The 19,969-nt window shown below is 40.2% G+C and overlaps 1 protein-coding gene and 1 long non-coding RNA gene across 2 annotated transcripts in view; one reads left to right on the top strand and one right to left on the bottom strand.

The window, feature by feature from the left end:
- Window positions 1–19,969, top strand: part of LOC137340041 (phospholipid phosphatase 4-like) — a 212,649-nt gene that overhangs the window by 108,542 nt on the left and 84,138 nt on the right. The window contains exon 5 of the mRNA XM_068002251.1: window positions 3,659–3,783. Within this exon, the coding sequence (XP_067858352.1) occupies window positions 3,659–3,783 (125 nt within the window). The remainder of the gene's footprint in view (window positions 1–3,658; window positions 3,784–19,969) is intronic.
- Window positions 1–19,969, bottom strand: part of LOC137340042 (uncharacterized) — a 116,407-nt gene that overhangs the window by 88,837 nt on the left and 7,601 nt on the right. The gene's annotated exons all lie outside the window — the stretch shown is intronic.

Here is a 19,969-nt window from a genome sequence, read left to right as displayed (position 1 = left end):
ACCACCTATTGTAATTCTGTACTAGCACTTCCATCTTCTCACCTCCCATTCTGCTTTCAAAAGTCTCCTTAAGATCCTTCCCCTGTTTGTCCACACCCTTGTAGAGAATTCTGAGGTGTCTCTCTGCGTTCTCTGCATTTGAGTAATATTGTCCGGGTTTGGGTGCCCAAAGAAATTTGCATCAGCTCTGTGATGGAGTGTTTTCTAGAGTGAATGATGGAGTGCTGTCAGCATCTTTTATCATCAACCGTGGAGTCAAACAAGGTTGTGTGCTTGCAGTTTGTCTCTTTGGGCTACTCTTCACTGCTATGGTTAATGATGTAACACGAAGCCTAGATGTGAGTGTTTCCCTATTTCCACACATCCCTGAGGCTCTACAAGACCTGACAAAGATCATATGTGCTCAAAGAGGATCTGCAACTCATTACTGACTGGTCTGCCACAGCACCAAGCAACATGACCTTATCACAAGATTGAAAAAAAAGGTCTTGTATCAGCCAATTCCAGGAAAGTGCCAAACCAAATCACTGATCAGTAGTCAACTGATTTACCAGGATGGAGGTATTGTCAAGTGAAGCACTAATGGAGAATGAAGTGCTCATTCTCTCTCGTATAAAAAAACCCCAGCTCTGTGTCACTAGGGAGAAGCACTTCTACATTCCAGTAGAAAAAGTAGATGTTTAAGCACTGACCTTACCAGAGTTTGCGAGGTCAGTGGCAGGGAACCTAACTTGCATGGGATTGGCGATGCAGGCACATCTCCAATGCTCTCCAGCCCCATGCAAGGAACTGGTTGCACTAGTGGTGGTTGCCCAGGCCTCCCACCACTAGTGCAACCAGTTCCTTGCAATTTTCCGATGGAATTCGCTGGACTACCTTAGGAAACTGGTAGAGCCCCTGCTGATTTTCAGGGCCATTATAAAATAAATATTAGACAATAGCAACAATTCAGGTAGAATATTTCACTTGGCACATCTCACCCCCTTTAAAAATGTTACCAATGGCTGGAATAACAAAAACAAATTGCGAACATTATTTGTAACTACTTTCATCAGTACAGCATCACTACAAGGAATTAACGACCCAATACATCTCTTCTCCATAATATAGTACTTCGGTAACCCTGCCAACCAGTTAGTTATTTAAAAGCTATGTATGTGAGAAGATTTCAAAATGCTTCTACTATTATTGGATGCTTTATGTGCATTTTATGACTTGTTACCTTATTTTCCAAAGCAGCACTGCTAACCTCATTTAAGCACAGCTTTTTGAGCGTGATACATTACACATAATCTACAATTTATGGTCACTTTTTCATTCTTAGCCCATTACCAAATGTAAATGATGGGTTACAGAATCAATAGTCAATACTCATATTAACCTAAGTGATCAGTCTTACAGGCATATTGCACTCCCTAAACATCTTCCCACAATATTATGAGGCTGGTTTAAAATTCTATGGTTTCCTCTTAGTTTTAGTATGCCTGAGCTCGGATCTGTCGCTTGAATCTTTAATACTAAAAAAGGTACAACAGCAATACCAGATGCTGCTAATGGCCCAGATTCAATTTATGCATCAGATTCAGTCATTGAGTTTCCTCACAACAATCTTCTGCCTCATCTGACTGGGTCTCATATTTAAGTTCGTTTCAGGTATTATTTCTGGCAATTCAAAAGCTTCAAAGTAGCTACTCACATCTTGTGGGTTACATTCCTCAATTTGAACTCTTATTCTCTTCAGTTTACAGCTATGGGGATTAAATCTGGCCCTGTCTCAAGTTCTCAGTTTGCCTTTCTTTGGTCATTGAGACTGAACTGTGGTCATCGTCTCCATCGCTCAAAGAATGGAAACTAGTTTACATCAAAAGGTTGCAGTGTACTAATTTTTTCACCTGTTAACACATTAGTGTATGCACTGGAATTCATATGTTTCTAGGGCTGCCAACTCTGGATGGATGTATTCTTGGAGGTTTTGTCACATGACCTCCAACCACCCCACCCCCACCATTGTTTGGTTAACATGTCCTTGTTGCACAATGCCTTCCCATGCCAATTGGAAAGCAAGCAGACTCTTCTCTATCTTGATGATTTATGATGGTCAGTTAGACAGCACTTTTCCGATCTCCAATATATTTATAACTAAATAAACAAAAGTGTTCAAAGAAAGTAAAAAAAAACACAATTTTTTAATGCCTCAGTGGGTTGCAGATTTAATTCCTGGAAACTCCAGGACAATCCTGGAGGGTTGGTTCCCAACCAATTGGTATATAATGAATTCCTATAGGTCTTCCATTTTTAATACCTCCAAGAAACTAAGACACCTTTGGAAATAGAGATGGTTTCATCGAGGCCAGGCTTATACAGTCAGCTACAAATCAAATAAGCAGACTGTTTGGAAAATAGGCATTTTCTCAACGAAACCAAAAGCTCTAGATATTATATCTGTCTACACAATATATTAAAAAAATCTTATGTCTATGCGCACATCCTATCAACCTTTTTTTCCATTTGTGTCCAAATTTAAAATGGAAACTGCCCATGTAAACATATCATGGTGTAATGCCACTCTCCTACCAGTGGAGCCTCTTCAATGTCACTGCTGGTGGGAGGGCGTTATTACAGATGCCATTTAATGCAGATAAGTGTGAAGTGATGCACTTTGGGAGGAACAGCATGGAGATGCAGTATAAGCTAAATGGTACTATTTTGACAAGGGTGGAAGAGCAGAGGGACCCAGTGGTGCATATTCACAAAACTTTGAAGATGGCAGGGCAAATTGATAAGGTGGTTAAGAAAACGTATAGGATACTTGGCTTTGTAAATAGGGACATTGAATACAAAAACAAGGAAGTCATGTAAACCTTTACAATTCGCTGGTTGGGCCTTAGCTGGAGTAACGTTTGCAAATCTGGGCACCACACTTTAAGAAGGATGTCAAGGTCTTGGAGAGGGTAGAGGAGGTTTATCAGGATGATATCAGGGATGAGGGACTTCAGTTATCTGGAGAGATTGGAGAAGCTGGGATTGTTCTCCTTAGAGCAGGAAAGGTTAAGTGGAGACCTATTAGAGGTATTCAAAATTATGAGGGGTTTTGATAGAGCAAGTAGGGAGAAACTGTTTCCTCTGACAAGTGGGTCGGTAACCAGTCACAGATTTAAATTAATTGGCAAAAGAATTGGAGGGGAAATGAGGAGAAATTTTTTCCACACAGAGGGTTGCTAAGAAGTGGAACGCACTACCTGAAAGAGTGGTGGAAGCAGATTCCACAGGAACTTTCAAAAGGCAATTAGACATGTATTGGAGGAGGATTAATTTGCAGGTTATAGGGAAAAAGCTGGGGTGTGGGACTAAATTGGACAGATCTTTCAAAGATCCAGCACAGGCACAACGGGCCAAATGGCTTCCTTCTGTGCTGCAAGATTCTATATCACTTGAGTGAACGCAGGTTCCTTTTCATACACCACATGGAATACCTACAACACTCTCCAGAACATCTGAGTGGATTATTTTTACAGTAAATTGTTGAAAAAACTAAGTATTTTGGACAGGTCGGAGGTAATTACTTAGCTATCAAAGTATTCGCCCCTGAAATTACTTTCTTCTTTACAAAATCATGAAACTGTTTTACTTAAACACCTCATGATATATTTTCTTTCAGACCTCGTCCTGATTTCTTTAACCGCTGCTTTCCGGATGGTGTAATGAACCCTGAGATGCACTGCACAGGTGACCCGGATATAGTGTCAGAGGGCAGAAAGAGTTTCCCTAGCAGTCATTCCTCCTGTAAGTCTGAAATAATTATCTCTATTTTATCATTGGCTTCCATCGCGCACCATTTTTCAACTCATAGGCACATGTTCTCAGTGTATTTCTTCAACCAGGTAACAGAAGAACAGCTGGGGATTTCGCCATGATCTAGGTGTCAATACTACATTGAAAAGCACTCACCTGTTCTCCTGTCATTATATCTTGGGCTGCAGAATGAGAGATTCACGTTAGGTTACTCTAAGCGTCTTTTGAAGCAAGCTTCGGCTCTAAAATCAAAATTCAGCATGTTATTGTGCAGCTTTCCCCAAAAATTGTATTCAGCATTTAATAGGACTTAAAGTCACACCAGAATGAAATCTGAACTTATTTGACACAGTAAACTTTGCAGAATTTAACCCTAATAAAAATGGTAAGTTTCATCGATGGGGCTTCTCCTGCTCTCCCGTGTAACTTTGGTGGAAACCCTGGAGAAACACAGTAATGGGGCATTTATGTCATTTCTGCGGGAATTCCGACAATCTTCTGCCAAAGTTATGGCAAGAGATCAGAGTACATCCTCTGGAAATTCCATCTCTGAGTTTATCAGCATAAACTTCTGTAGCGCTTACCTCTTTATTTTGCTTTGTTTAGAAAAAAAAACAGGTTGTGAAACTAGAATTATTTATCACGAGGCTGGTGATATTTCTCCTCTTCCTGGACTACCATCGAGGTTTAGAGCACAGAAGGCGGCCATTCAGCCCATCATATCTATGCCAGCTCTTTGCTAGAGCAATCCAAAACTAATCCCATTGCCTTGCTCTCTCGCCTGAGCTCTGTATCTTCCCCTGCTTCAGAAATCGAGCCACTTTCCCCTTAAACAATGCAATAGTCTTTGCCTCAACTATTCCGTGGCAGAGCATTCCATGCTGCAACAACTCTGTACAAAAAAAATTCTCCTCACCCTTCTCAGTTGCTTAGGAACAATTTTTCAAAAGAACAATGTTAAAGGATTTGAAGTATGTCCAATGTAATCATTTGATGCTTGAGAACAATAAATCAATGAACAATATCATTAACTTGGCTTGGAACCCACAGCGAGACAAATATATATAAATTCAGGTACAAAAAACCTAGTATAACAAGAGCACAAGACAGGGTGGAGATGTCTATCAATACATACCAAATACAGTATTTCACCATACCCTGTTACTCTGTACTTCAAGCTCTAGCACCAGGTTGGCATTGGTCATGCTATTGTTTTGTTCACTGAATTTACTTATTTCGGTAAGTTTTGTACAATATGACCAATCCATGTATGTAACAAAGCTTTTAAGAAACATGCGAAAGTTAGATGAGTCTGATTTTTTTTGTACTTTAATGCTTTAAAGCTACAAAGTTACATCTAACAAAATAGCGACTATGTGGTACTTTCAATGACTGCCAGCTTTCACAATTTCTTGTTTGAATTAGTGTCAAAATGCTAGATTAGCACTCAAAAGGTGACAGTTGAGATTGTATTGAATTTTGTAGTCCCTGATGAAAAGCAGTTACATGCTACAGCTTAATTTAAAAATTGATATTATGTAAATATAATGATTTGTTGAAATTATGTATAAAAAAGTGACAGTATAGTGAAATAGATTATTTCTGCCCTCTGCTGACTCAATTCAACATCAACGCTTAATGGCATGTCATAATAAATTACACTGAAAGCATATCTTTTAGTATGGTGCTCAATCATTTCAACAGCAGCAGACTGTGGCAAGGTTGACAGATGGGGCACTATTGCTAAATTTAATTCTACCAACTTTAGGGCATCATTTTCAGTTTGGCACTCACAATGGTACAAATCCAGATTTGTATAACCCAATAGTATTTCACGTTGGAAGAAGCAAACACACCTTTACCAATGCTGAACAACTTCTGTGCCGATTGTCTCTGCTCCAATATACCACAACAAAAGAGGCTCATCAGTGTGAAAAACCATGCCCCTGGTGGTGGCGGCTGGTAACTTTCCCAGGTAATTCTACCTGTTGCTAAAGGGCAATTTACTTCAGATTGATTATCATTATTTGTTATGTTTGTTTTATGATTTGCAAATAAGAACATTTACACTGTCGCACTTGTCTGTCACTGACTCCTACACATTAGTGCTATTACCCTTGTACCCATCTCTACATTCAGATTCAATTGCATGGTGGATGTTGGATAAGTGCAACTGCTGATTTTCTGATACAATCCATGATTCCCACCCCGCAAACACCTAAGGAATCTGAAAGGTGGTGCAGAGGTGCTTGATGGGTTGGTGTTTACAGCTCGAGTGCAAGTTGGCTGATGCTGAAAGTAATATTCAGATTCAGTCCAGATACATTAATTTTCACTTATGCCAGGTCAGGCTAGAATGCAAGGTGGATCTGATCCATTCCAATCTGCATACTCTGCTCCAACTATTGCAAACACTTCTGAACAACTTCTGCCACACAGATATATATTAAAACCTTAAGATATCATCATACCACGTGATCTTAGTGTTTTTGCAGCTAGATTTTGTGAGTTCAGTTTCCAAAAGTCATTTTTTGATCCACCCCTTGGATATTACCACAGCAGAAAGGAGACCAAGATTAGTGTCAGTGATGTCCTGGAGGTGAGTAATATTGATCCTTTCCTGCCTAATGGTAAACCAGGACACAGATTCCTTCTGAATTTCCTGTGCAGTGTAGCGCAACTGAAAGAACCTAAAACAGCACAGAAGTCCCAGAGATAGAAGATGTATCTGCCATGGTTTTGGACAGTCTCCTTTCATCAGTGGGCATAAGACTTTAAAAAAAGTTTATTAATGTGAACAGTTCTGAAAATGCTTGGTGTACATTTTTATGTATAAATGTATTGCAGACAGTAGTCCTAGTTGCAAACAATTCTTTAAGATATATTAGCTGCTCTTTTAATTTAATTGTGCAGTTGTCTGTCTTTGTCAGGGTGATAGACCAGTTGCAATATGTAAACTATGATCAATGCCTGTCAGAGTCATCAAAACCTACATGCTCTATGCAGTATTTTGCTGCCACACTTGACATCATGCTCACAACGTTGGGTGATTAAATCAGTTTTCACAGCTTCTTGCTCTTTAAATGCCCTCCGGTAAATTGTTTCGCAGTTTATTGTTCATCTGCAGTGAGTTGCTTTTCTCTGGTATCCATCACTGGCAGGACTTCATTGCCATTCTTTTGGCTTCCATCTTTTCCTTGAATTGCCAGGGGACATGAGAAGTCAACCTTATTCCTTATTCTCTTCACCTGGGACATTTCATTCATTTTTTTCCCCCAAGTATTCTGCTACAGATCTTTTTTCTCACTCTGGCATAGAGCCCTGTGTTAGGTGCTAAACAGATTTTTTTTTTCCCTTTTTAATGCCTTTCAAAAAAAGGTACATTTTGCATTGCAAAATCAGGAATGGCATTGCCTCTTCATTGCTGCTTCTGATATTTATGCCATTTTGGCTCACTTTCAAGAGATTAAAATACATTACACATTAAAGTGAACCCATGTACATATTTACCTGAAATTCACATGAGGACATTGATTTAATCAAATCAAACTGTGTCAGTCAAGAGGGGAACATTTCATTTTATTCACTGCATTGCAATTTTGCCAATGTTAACTTTCATAACAAAAAGGGGGAAGGTGTGAACATGAAATCTTTAAAAAGAATTGCACTTCTACAAAATCAAATTATTCCTGGATGTTAGTACTACGCATATGGCTTAGGAACAACAACTGACATTTATATAGCACCTTTAACGTCCCAAGGCGTTTCACAGGAGCATAATCAAACAAAATTTGACACCGAGCCACTAAGGCAATATTAGGACAGGTGGTCAAAGAGGTAGGTTTTAAGGAGCGTCTTAAAAGGAGGAGAGAGAGAGGTAGAGAGGAGAAGAGGTTTAGGGAGGGAATTCCAGAGCTTATGGCATGGGAAGCTGAAGGCATGGACGCCAATGGTGGTACGATTAAAATCGGGGATGCGCAAGAGGCAAGAATTGGAGGAACGCAGAGATCTCGGAGGGTTGTAGGGCCGGAGGAGGTTACAGAGATAGGGAGGGGCGAGGCCATGGAAGGATTTGAAAACAAGAATGAGAATTTTTAAAGGAGTAGGCCATTCAGCCCCTCGAGCCGGTTCTGCCATTCAATTAGATCATAGCTGATCTGTGCTTGCATTGCAGATAAACAGAAAACTGGATTCTTGGTGCGAACTCTATAACCATGTATTTACAGCTGGTGTGACCAAAACCTAGAAATAGCTATTTAGGGCTTAACTGTGGGACACTAAAAGTTTCTGGGAGAATATATTCCAGCTGACTTACACAGTTTAACTGATTTCAGTCTTTGAGCTAAAATGAGACTCTCTCTCCTGTACAGTAGCCGAGTCAATGAAAAGGCAGTAGCACTAATCCTCTAAATCTACTTAATGGAGACTATTGTAAACAATTTTACAAAACCAAGTTATAGTCCAGCAATTTTATTTTAAATTCACAAGCTTTCGGAGATTTTCTCCTTCCTCAGGCAAATGTTTCAAGATCTCCTTGAAGCCTACGCATTTATACATATTGAACAATAATACATGGTGTTTACAGACTGCCCCTGCAACTGCCCCTGGCAGTTGCAGGGGCAGTTGCAGGGGCAGTCTGTAAACACCATGTATTATTGTTCAATATGTATAAATGCGTAGGCTTCAAGGAGATCTTGAAACATTTGCCTGAGGAAGGAGAAAATCTCCGAAAGCTTGTGAATTTAAAATAAAATTGCTGGACTATAACTTGGTGTTGTAAAATTGTTTACAATTGTCAACCCCAGTCCATCACCGGCATCTCCACATAATGGAGACTAGAGCAGGATATTATCAAAGTTACTGGCACATGATAGTGGTAAAATTGACTTACATTGTTGTAATACTGGATCATGGTTACAAAACTATAAACGTCAGCAGCAGATTCTTAAATGATGATCTTTTTAAAGCTATAATGTGATAGTTCCAAAGACAGGGCAACAGTTTAATTGAAACACGTGGGGTAATTTTAACCCCCAAGAACGGGTGGGTTGGGTTGGATGGGCAGTAAAAATAGTGGATTTTTGAAGCAGGACCGCATCCCGGCTCCAACACGCCCACTTCCAGGTTTGACCCAGGCACGTTTGGATGGGCACAACAGACACCCGGAAATCCCGCCCCCACATAAAGCTGGCGGGCCAAAACTTAAAGGGGACAATCTTTCTCATTGAAATAGTTGAGGTACTTAATTTTTTGTGTATTACAAAAGTTAAACAACTTTAACCTTACCTTTTTGGGTTTCCCATTGCTTCCGATTCACGTCAGATGAAAGGAGGCGGGAAGGTTCCAGATCCATGAGGTGAGTGCCTTTATTGCACAGCTTGTGGGCCTGGAGGAGCAGGAGTGCTTCATCCAGGCCCAACAAGCTCACCTGGCCAACAGGACCCCTGCGATCGGCCGACATCACCATCCCCCCCCCCCCGCTCGACTCTTCACCCAACCGAGCACCCTTCGATCTCTTCTTCCTCTTCAAGCGACCACTACCCGGAATCAGCACCTCCCCCCACCATGTCTTTCCGGCATCAGCACCCCCCCACCCATCAGTCCCCCATCTCTTCCCCCCAACCCCACATGTCCTCCACAGCCCCAATCCCTTCCTCCTTCTCCGATCCCTTGCCTTCCTGTCCGTCAGCTAGCCAATCTGTCAATCAGGCTGGCTGCCGGGCGCGAAGCCTGGAAGTAAAATGTATTGACCTCATTAAGGTCGCGATCGCGACACACCAACTTATCGTCTGGGTTTCGCAGCGGATTATCTTCCCCCACCCCCGGTCTCTTACTGCCTCCATGTTAAAATCAGGCCCATCGTCCCAATTCTGCAAATAAGAAAATGTACAATACAGTCTAATCCTATTAATTCAAAGTCATCTTTGCTCAAAAAAAATCTATTTATCCATCACTAAGCAATTCAAATAAAACAGAACATGTTGACACTGGTTTAAAAATTAACAATTTGAAATAAGTGACTTCAAATTAAGAGGATTAGACTGTTACAAACTGAATCCCACAGTTCTTTTTTTATACATTCAAAGGATGTGGGCGTCGCTAGCAAAGCCAACATTTATTGCACATCCCTAATTGCCCTTGAGAATGTGGCGATGAGCCACTTTCTTGAACCGCTGCAGTCATAGAGTCATAGAGTTATACAGCACGGATAGAGGCCCTTCGGCCCATCGTGTCCGCGCCGGCCATCAGCCCTGTCTACTCTAATCCCATATTCCAGCATTTGGTCCGTAGCCTTGTATGCTATGGCATTTCAAGTGCTCATCCAAATGCTTCTTGAATGTTGTGAGGGTTCCTGCCTCCACAACCCTTTCAGGCAGTGAGTTCCAGACTCCAACCACCCTCTGGGTGAAAAAGTTCTTTCTCAAATCCCCTCTAAACCTCCCGCCTTTTACCTTGAATCTATGTCCCCTTGTTATAGAACCCTCAACGAAGGGAAAAAGCTCCTTAGTATCCATCCTATCTGTGCCCCTCATAATTTTGTACACCTCAATCATGTCCCCCCTCAGCCTCCTCTGCTCCAAGGAAAACAAACCCAATCTTCCCAGTCTCTCTTCATAGCTGAAGCGCTCCAGCCCTGGTAACATCCTGGTGAATCTCCTCTGCACCCTCTCCAAAGCGATCACATCCTTCCTGTAGTGTGGCGACCAGAACTGCACACAGTACTCCAGCTGTGGCCTAACCAGTGTTTTATACAGCTCCATCATAACCTCCTTGCTCTTATATTCTATGCCTCGGCTAATAAAGGCAAGTATCCCATATGCCTTCTTTACCACCTTATCTACCTGTTCCGCCGCCTTCAGGGATCTGTGAACTTGCACACCAAGATCCCTCTGACCCTCTGTCTTGCCTAGGGTCCTCCCATTCATTGTGTATTCCATGTGGTGAAGGTTCTCCCACAGTGCTCTTAGGTAGGGAGTTCCAGGATTTTGACCCAGCAATGATGAAGGAACGGCGATATATTTCCAAGTCAGGATGGTGTGTGACTAGAGGAGTACGTGCAGGTGGTGTTGTTCCCATGCGCCTGCTGCCCTTGTCCTTCTAGGTGGTAGAGGTCGCGGGTTTCAGTGGTGCTGTCGAAGAAGCCTTGGCGAGTTGCCGCAGTGCATCTTGTAGATGGTACACACTGCAGCCACAGTGTGCCAGTGTTGGAGGGAGTGAATATTCTATCTATAAACAAAATTAATTGAACCCCAGATTTAAGAATCTACCCTGCTTTTGATCTTGTTTCATTTTAAATTTGCAAATGTTAAGTGACAGATTTAGAATGTAGTTTGGAACAGAAACAGAAGCAAAACTACTGGGATGAAAATTATTTTTATTTCAAGGATTTTGTAATATTCAAAAAGGTCTTTATTGTGCCAGTTTTCTCCTTGTGACTGAATAATTTGTAAATAGAAAATTACCTCTCCCAAGCCCTGTAATTTGAGATCATTGGACTTCAGTGATGAAGGTTTACTCAGTATGGACGGATTAAAGTCTTGTTTATTTTGAAAAGTTTGAAGACTGTCCTCTGCGATTTTGATAAAAAACTAATTGATATTTTTTATCTTTGCAAAAATATTTTATAGAACCTTTCTTTATGCTCCAAGAGGATTCTGGAGGTATAATAATTCATAAGCATAATCATAGGATCCTTACAGTTTAAAACTCCCACAGAACTCAATCTGGTGAAGACTGAGTGAATCATAGCCAACAGAATGGACACTTAATGAACAAATAGGGCTAGTGTACCAGTTATCACCTTAAAGATGAAACAAAATAATGAAGAATCTACACTGTGAGGTCTTGCACTTTCAGTTTCTGGAATATTCTGGAAAATTTTATCATCTGGATCCTCAATCTGTTAATATGTCCATTTGAAATTTACTCTGGGTCCTAATAATTCACCAAAAAAACTTGTTAAATAAAGTCTAATCTCATAGTTGAAATAATGAGGTTAAATAATATGTAGTTTGTTTAGAACATGCACACATTGCTTTCAATTCAACACTCCTTCTTGGGCTGTGTAATAAATATTAATAAATCCTAATAGTTGGATAAATCATTGTGGATTCATGCTTAGCTGAAACTGTAGTTCAGATTTATATACATCAGTGTAACAGTGCAGGAGCAAGTAAATCCTACTTTGAATGTGGCTAACAGTATATGTTAAAAATGTAGGAAGGGGTTAATTGGCTATTTTATATATTTTTTTAAATGAACTTTTCTGCCAGTCAATGTGAAACTACACATTTTTCCACTTTAGGTATCTAATGTTGGCATTCCCAAGTTGGGAATAAAAACAATCCAAGACGCAGATCTCTCTATCCCAAGAATGTGCCTTGATCCAAATCTCTAAGGAGTATCCCATAGCTCCCCCTCCCAAAAAACACATCTCCTGTAAAGTAATGAACATAAGGTACTGGAAATACACACTAGGTCTATTAGCTTCTGAAAACACAAAAGACGGGCTCACTTTTCAGAAGTAGAACCTTCATCAGAACTGGAAATTGGAAAGTAAGCAAGCTCCTTGATACTATTGAAGAAAATGAAGGGAATGGGAGTGCTGAATCCTGTCAGAGAGGCAGCTAGTTAATGGGTTAATGGATTGAATAACCAACAGAGTTCTTGAAAAGCTAGAAAGAGTAGATAATTCACAAAGGAAGGCACGGAAAAGATACACAAAACGACCTCCAAAATGTGGGCAAATGAGACAGACAAGAGAGGGAATAAACATTTCAAAAATACAAATGCTGGTAATATGAAACACAGAGCAGATCCATCAGCACCCAAAAAAAGATAGGTCCATGCCCCATGTGCAGATCTCCTGTGAAACATGTTTCCCCTCCCCTCTCCAGGAGTACCATTCTCCCATCACCCAGATTTCCAGCTGCCCTTCACGTCGCACTTCCCCCTACAATCACAGCAGATGCAGCACCTGTTCATTTATTTCTTCGCACACCATTTCCATGGTCCTTCAGTATAAGACAGCAATTTACACGTACTTCGTTCAATCTAAGAAACTGCATTTATTGTTCATAGTGCAGCCTCTGCTACAAACCCCATACCACCTCCTCCTCCCATTTTCTGCAGTCCTATTAAGGGGCTCTCTAATCTTCCAGTTCAGATGAAGGGTCTAGATCCAAAACATTAACCGATCTTTTCTTTTTCAGACACTGTAAACCTTCTATTTCAGATTTGCAGTTTTTTTACTTGTGAAGTGATACCCATTGTTGAAAAGTTCACAGCCTGAGCCACTCTAATTTCTCAGCTAAAAGGCTAAGGAATTGAGACATAGGGAACAGCCGAAGAACTGGGAAATCTAGGATGGGGATTGTTTGTTTTCTTATCATTCATAAATCATTCTGAATCGCAGACTCGATAGATATCCAAGCTGAAATTATCTTTCAGTTGCCATGTTTAATAGCTCCTATCCCAATTCTAGCTGGCACACTTAGTGCTGGCAAAGTGATCACCTCAAGGGAGGAATAAAAACTGGATCAGAATACATCCAGCTGTACCTTATTGCATTTCAATAGCTAGAATGTGAAAGAAAGAATTTTAAATTCTGAATAGTCATACAGGGAATTTCTATCTTGTGGATTCTCTTGAAAGTAAGGTGCTTAGGTATAATAAACAATGTCAGTGTTTCAATGATACTTATATATGGTTGTTGAGAGCAATAGACCAGGAACTATGATATCATGCTAAGACATGTGTTCATAATCTTACTAAACATGGAAGTCAGCATAAAACTCACAGCACCAGCCAGAAGGACAGTCACACCAGCTGATTTTTATATTTAGTTGGATATAAAATGTGAGTAAAATAATGGTAGGGGGGAGATCATTATATGTTTTATCAGGAATAGTCTAAGACTATTAGACTTTTCATGGAATATTTCATTAGCATTTCAATTTTATAATAGTTATCTGGTAATGAATGCAGATACAATGGGCCTTCTTCTGGATTGTAAATGTCTCTAGTTCTATGATCTATTCAGCAATCTCCTGGAGATATTTCTTATTACATTTTTGCTATCAATCTCCCATAGCATTGTGTGTCTCTCTTTTTCTGACCATTTCTAATTGTGCTGGCTTTGTATATTTGTAACTGTGTATTTAAAAACAGATTATAAATGCCGACGAGATCACAGTTTTGGTAATGAACAGAAAAGAAGGCAGTATTTAAAAATGGTAAGGAACTTTAAGTGTACAGGAGTAAAGGTTCTGGTGCTGTTGAAGTCATTTGCAAGAATAAACTTAAGTTGTGGTATGATTTAGGTGGCATTCAGATTAAGATTTAATCTTCTGTAAAAGAGATTTTATTCATTGCTTTTGGTTTTCATGAGTACTTTGTACGGTTACTTTCTCACTAGTTTTAGCATCCATCCGACCAGTGGGAGAACCGCAGCTTAAACTTAAAGAGCAGTAAGCTCAGCGATGAGGCAGGGAGAGCAGCTGAGGTCAGGAGAACGATAGCTCTTGTGCTAAGGGTGCAAGGTGGGGAGGCTCAGTGTGGAGGGCAGGATAGTGGCAGGCCAAGCACTGAGGGGAGGGGGGAAAGAAGAGGGTTCAGCTTCTCAGGAACAGTGGAGAAGATGGCACTGAGAGAGAGTCAGAAAGAATGGAGCAAGTCCAATTGAAGCTCGGCCAGAGGAAGTCATTGAAGGTGGGGGTTTGACCATCATGCTGCTGGCAGAGCTTTCAGAACCACAAATACCAGGAAATCATTTCAAACCAGCTAACTGAAGGTATTTTTTCCAGGATCAATGGTTGGCTGTAGAGCAGCAGCAGGGAAGACTGGTTTGTTTATAAATTTATATTGAGATCGATTGGGAGGGTCTTAGATTGGCAGCTGTATCTTAGAGATTTTTTTCCTGCAAAGGGCGGGGTGAGAAATTATTTTCCTCGATGTTAACAATTGGAAAGGTTTTGTGCAGTGTTAATAGTGAAATAATCAAAAAGAGAAAATGATTTAACAAGTGAGAAAGAAGAAAATTGAAGTATAGTTACAATAGTTGTGACAGTCACTATTAACACAAAATGCATTCTATATTTAATGCAGTCCTGCTAAATGCGCCATTTGTTTTTTTTTTGGGGGGGGGATATATGTTTGAATCAGGAGAACTACATGTCCATTCAATATGTCTAAAGACTGCTTAATTTTTAAAATAAAAACCAATCTGTAATATTTCTGCCTCAATTGATTTAATCACACATCCTGCAGCTGAATTTAATTAAAACACTTTGTTATGCAAAATAGAATCTCTTAAAAAGAAGTTGTTAGTATATGAATAACCTAAAAGAAATAAATGAAGAAAACTATCCATTGATCAGGAATTTTACATAATGAGATTAAGAAGTAATTTGATGTATTGAAATACTGTGCTTGAATTGCAATTATGGATAGATCTCAAATGTGCTCATCTTAAGTCAACTGTATTTTGTAATAATGTGTTCACAGGAAATAGTAGGCATTTATTTTAAGTGGGTTAACACTACATTAAAATAATGGAGAGAGAAATTTGGTACAAGGGTGTTAAACATTTGTATGATAACACTGGGGCAGTAATTTCTACCCTATCCGGAGTATACTGGGATATGATTTATTGGCCATTTAATGGTCTGTTTGAAGTGATAACAAGAAAAGTGGAGTCCATTAGAATTGATAATCTTTGGATATGTAAGCCTGAAGCCCCAAATTCACAACCAGTCAACAACTGTAGTTAATATATATGTGTGATGATAACCATCCCAGAATGGCACAATATCTTAATCAAAATATGAAAGTTATATGGCACCACCTGGTGGTAGAGGTAGTAAGGATCTCATCATTTATGATGTAGGTCCTAGTGCAGTAGTAGAAGAGAGATTGATATCTCAAGAATTAAGATGTCTTGTATCATCTCTAACCACATAACTATATTTGGGGTTCTGTAACCAGCCAACATATCACTGTACATTTGCACATTGCAAACAGCATAGTCGCACTTACACATACAGATTCATTGCGGACACCAAACAGCAGTGAAATACCATGAAGTATTGCACACAGGAAAAGAAGGCACACTAGCAGATAGTGTGGGCCACTAGAGGAGAACTAACTGGTTCAGGAATAAATAAAGGAGTCAAAAGGTCCTGCATAGAATGAGAGGAATGGTTTTACAGCCCAATGTCGTCCCACCTTTGCTTGGAGATAGAAGTTGGACCTCATTATGCCAGTTTTATACATCCTTTATGTCCCCACATGATGGATGCCTGCAAAACATCTGACCCGAAATTGGGTCATTCCATTTTTCAGGCACCCGGAACGGTCACTTAAAATAGCCGTTATCCCTTTGAATATGCTAATGAAGGGCGTGATGCCTAGAACTCTGAAAAATTGGGTTGCCCTGAGAGCAGGTATCGGGCCTGACCCACTCAGGTTTTACAAGTGTGGATGCGGCCTCCACTGAAAAGTTAAATACATTTTTTTTTAAATTTATGTGGAGCCAGGAGGAGCATTAGTGCTCCTTCCAGCCCCACAGCACTCCCAACAGCTACTATCGGGGCCCCTTTCTCACTGTCCTCCCCACTCCCCCCCTTTCCAGCAAGGCTTGTGAAGGCGCCACATGTGCTGGCAGCTCACTCAAATTAATGAAGTGAGGCCTGAGGCCCAATTTCAGGCCCGCCTCCGGCCTCCCAGTTAGGGCATGTGCGTCCTGTGCAGCACCAATTCAGACAAATTTTTGCACCATGATGTCCATGATGACCCTCTATGCTTAGCTGTCCAACCTAATCTTTGGGAAGACGTGCAGCCAACTGCAGTCTCCAGATGGTCTGCAAACCACATCTGCACCGTGAACTGGACCCAAGATATTTAAAAACCTAATATTTGCTAAGAGTCATTTTGACATATAATTGCTGCTTTACAGACCCAATTAGAATGAGCATCTGTCAGCAGAAACATGCAATGTATTGTCAATGCCACTAAATTTGCCACAGACCAGAAGCAGAGCAAGTTAACCATGACCTTTACATTTGTAGACAGACAATCTCTCCTTGAATTTAGGACAGAAATGCTTTTACTTTTTGATTAGTGACGCTATACAATGACTGATCCTGGAAAGTTATGGAAATAAAATAACATAAGAAATAGGAGCAGTAGGCCATATGGCCCTCGAGTCTGGTGCACCATTCAATAAGATCATGGCTGATCTTCTATCTCAACTCCATTTTCCTGCCCTATCCCCATTTCCCTTGATTCCCTTAGTGTCTAAAAATCTATCGATCTCAATCTTGAATATATTCAATGACTCAGCATCCATTGCCCTCTGGGATAGAGAATTCCAAAGATTCACAACCCTCTGAGTGAAGAAATGTTTCCTCATCTCAGTCCTAAATAGCCAACGCCTTACCTGGAGACTATGACCCCTAGTTTTAGACTCTCCAGCCAGCAGAAACAGCCTCTCAGCATCTACCCTGTCAAGCCCTCTAAGAATTTTATACCTTTCAATGAAATCACCTCTCATTCTTCTAAACTCCAGAGTGTATAGGCCCATTGTTCTCATTCTCTCCTCATAGGTCAACCCTCTCATCCCAGGAATCAATCAAGTGAACCTTCACTGCACTCCCTCTAAGGCAAGTATATCCTTCTTTAGGTCAGGAGACCAAAACTTTACACAGTACTTCAGGGGTGGTCTCACCAAAGCCCTATATAATTGTAGCAAGATCTCCTTAATCTTATACTCCAACCCCTTGCAATAAAGGCTAACATACCATTTGCCTTCCTAATTGCTTGCTGTACCTGCATGTTAACTTTTTGTGATTCATGTACAAGGACTCCCTCTGACTATTAACATTTCTTAGTCTCTCACCTTTTACAAAATATTCTGCTTTTCTATTCTTCCTACCAAAGTGGATAATTTCACATTTCCTCTCATTATACTCCATTTGCCACCTTCTTGCTTACTCACTTAGCCTATCTATATCCCTTTGCATCATCCTCACAGCTTACTTACCCACCTAGCTTTGTACCGTCAGCAAACTTGGATACATTACACTCAGTCCCCTCATCTAAGTCATTGATATAGATTATAAACAGCTGAGGCCCAAGGACTGATCCTTGCGGCACCCCACTAGTTACAACTTGCCAACCTGAAAATGACCCGTTTATTCCTACTCTGTTTTCTGTCCGTTAACCAACCCTCAATCCATGCTAGTAAATTACCCCCAATCCCATAAGCCCTAATCTTGTGTAACAACCTCTTGTGTGGTATTTTATTGAATGTCTTTTGAAAATCCAAATATACTACATCCACTGATTCCCCCTTATCTACCCTGTTAGTTACACCTTCATAAAACTCTAATAGATTTGTCAAACACGATTTCCCTTTCATAATATGATTAGGCAGAGTCAACAACATTTTATGATTTTCTCAGTGCCCTGTTATTACATCCTTAATAATGGATTCTAGCACTTTCCCTGCTATTATTATCAGGCTAACTGGCCTATAGTTTCCTGTTTTCGCTCTCCCTCTTTTCTTGAAGCTTACAACACCAGGTTATAGTCCAACAAATTTATTTTAAAATCACAAGCTTTCGGAGATTATCTCCTTCGTCAGATGATTGAATGAAAAGGTTCTCAAATCGCATATCTTATACGATGTTGGGACAGCATCACACCAATCAAAAGGTGTCGTTGTTATTCAAACAGGCCAGTCACGGAGAACAGCACGTCCCAGTACACTCGATATACATTGTGTCTTTTACACAGGCAGGCAGAAAGAAACTTAAAATGGCAGAGAGAGAGAGAGAGAGAATTTTAAAAAACATATAAATTTTTTCCCCCTTTTTGCTGGTGGGGTTACGTGTAGCGTGACATGAACCCAAGATCCCGGTTGAGGCCGTCCTCATGGGTGCGGAACTTGGCTATCAACTTCTGCTCGACGATTTTGCGTTGTCGTGTGTCTCGAAGGCCGCCTTGGAGAACGCTTACCCGAAGATGCTGTCCCAACATCGTATAAGATATGCGATTTGAGAACCTTTTCATTCAATCATCTGACGAAGGAGATAATCTCCGAAAGCTTGTGATTTTAAAATAAATTTGTTGGACTATAACCTGGTGTTGTAAGATTCCTTACATTTGTCCACCCCAGTCCATCACCGGCATCTCCACATCTTTTCTTGAATAGAGGGTTACATTTGCTACCTTCCAATCCACAGGGACTGTTCTGGAATCTAGGAAATTCTGGAAGAGCAAAACCAATGCATCTACTATCTCTGCAGCCTCCTTTTTAAAACCCTAGAAAGTAGGCCATCAGGTCCAGGGGATTTGTTGGCTTTTAGTCCCACTAATTTCTCCAGTACCTTGTCTTTACTAATCTTAATTATTTTAAGTTCCTCACTCTCATTCCCCACTATTTCTGGTATGTTTAACATCTCTGCCATTTCCTTATTCCCCATTATAATTTCTCGTGTCTCTGCCTCTAAGGGACCCACGTTTACTTTTGCTAATCTCTTCCTTTTTACATACTTGTAGAAGCTCCTACAATCTGTTTTTATATTTCTTATAGTTTACTCACATATTCAATTTTCTCCCTCTTTAACAATTTCTTGGTCATCTTTTGCTGATTTCTAAAACCTTCAATCCTCAGGCTTACTATTCTTTTTTGCAACGTGGTACACCTCTTCTTTTAACCTAATACTATCCTTAACTTCCCTAGTTAACCATAGTTGGATCACTTTTCCCTTGAAGTTTTTATTCCTCATGGGAATGTATATTGAGAATTATGAATTATTTCTTTAAATGTTCACCATTGCTTATTTACCGTCATATCTTTTCATCTAATTTCCCAATCTACCTTAGCCAACTTGCCCCTCATCCCTACGCAATTGGTTTTGTTCAGATTTAAGACCCTAGTTTCGGACTTAACTACCTCACTCTCAAAACTCAATATGAAATTCGATCATATTATGATCACTCTACCCCAGAGGATCTTTAACTAGAAGATTACTAATTTACCCTGTCTCATTACACAACACTAGACCTAAAATAGCCTGTTCCCTAGTTGATTCCTTGACATATTATTCTAGAAAATTGTCTCGAATGCATTCCATGAATTTGTCCTCCAAACTACTTTTGCCAATTTAGTTTG

Source organism: Heptranchias perlo, chromosome 21 (genome assembly GCF_035084215.1).
Source record: "Heptranchias perlo isolate sHepPer1 chromosome 21, sHepPer1.hap1, whole genome shotgun sequence".
Taxonomy (NCBI): Eukaryota; Metazoa; Chordata; class Chondrichthyes; order Hexanchiformes; family Hexanchidae; genus Heptranchias; species Heptranchias perlo.
The sequence above is the reverse complement of the archived record's forward strand: the minus strand, read 5'-3'. Positions and strand labels throughout refer to the sequence as shown.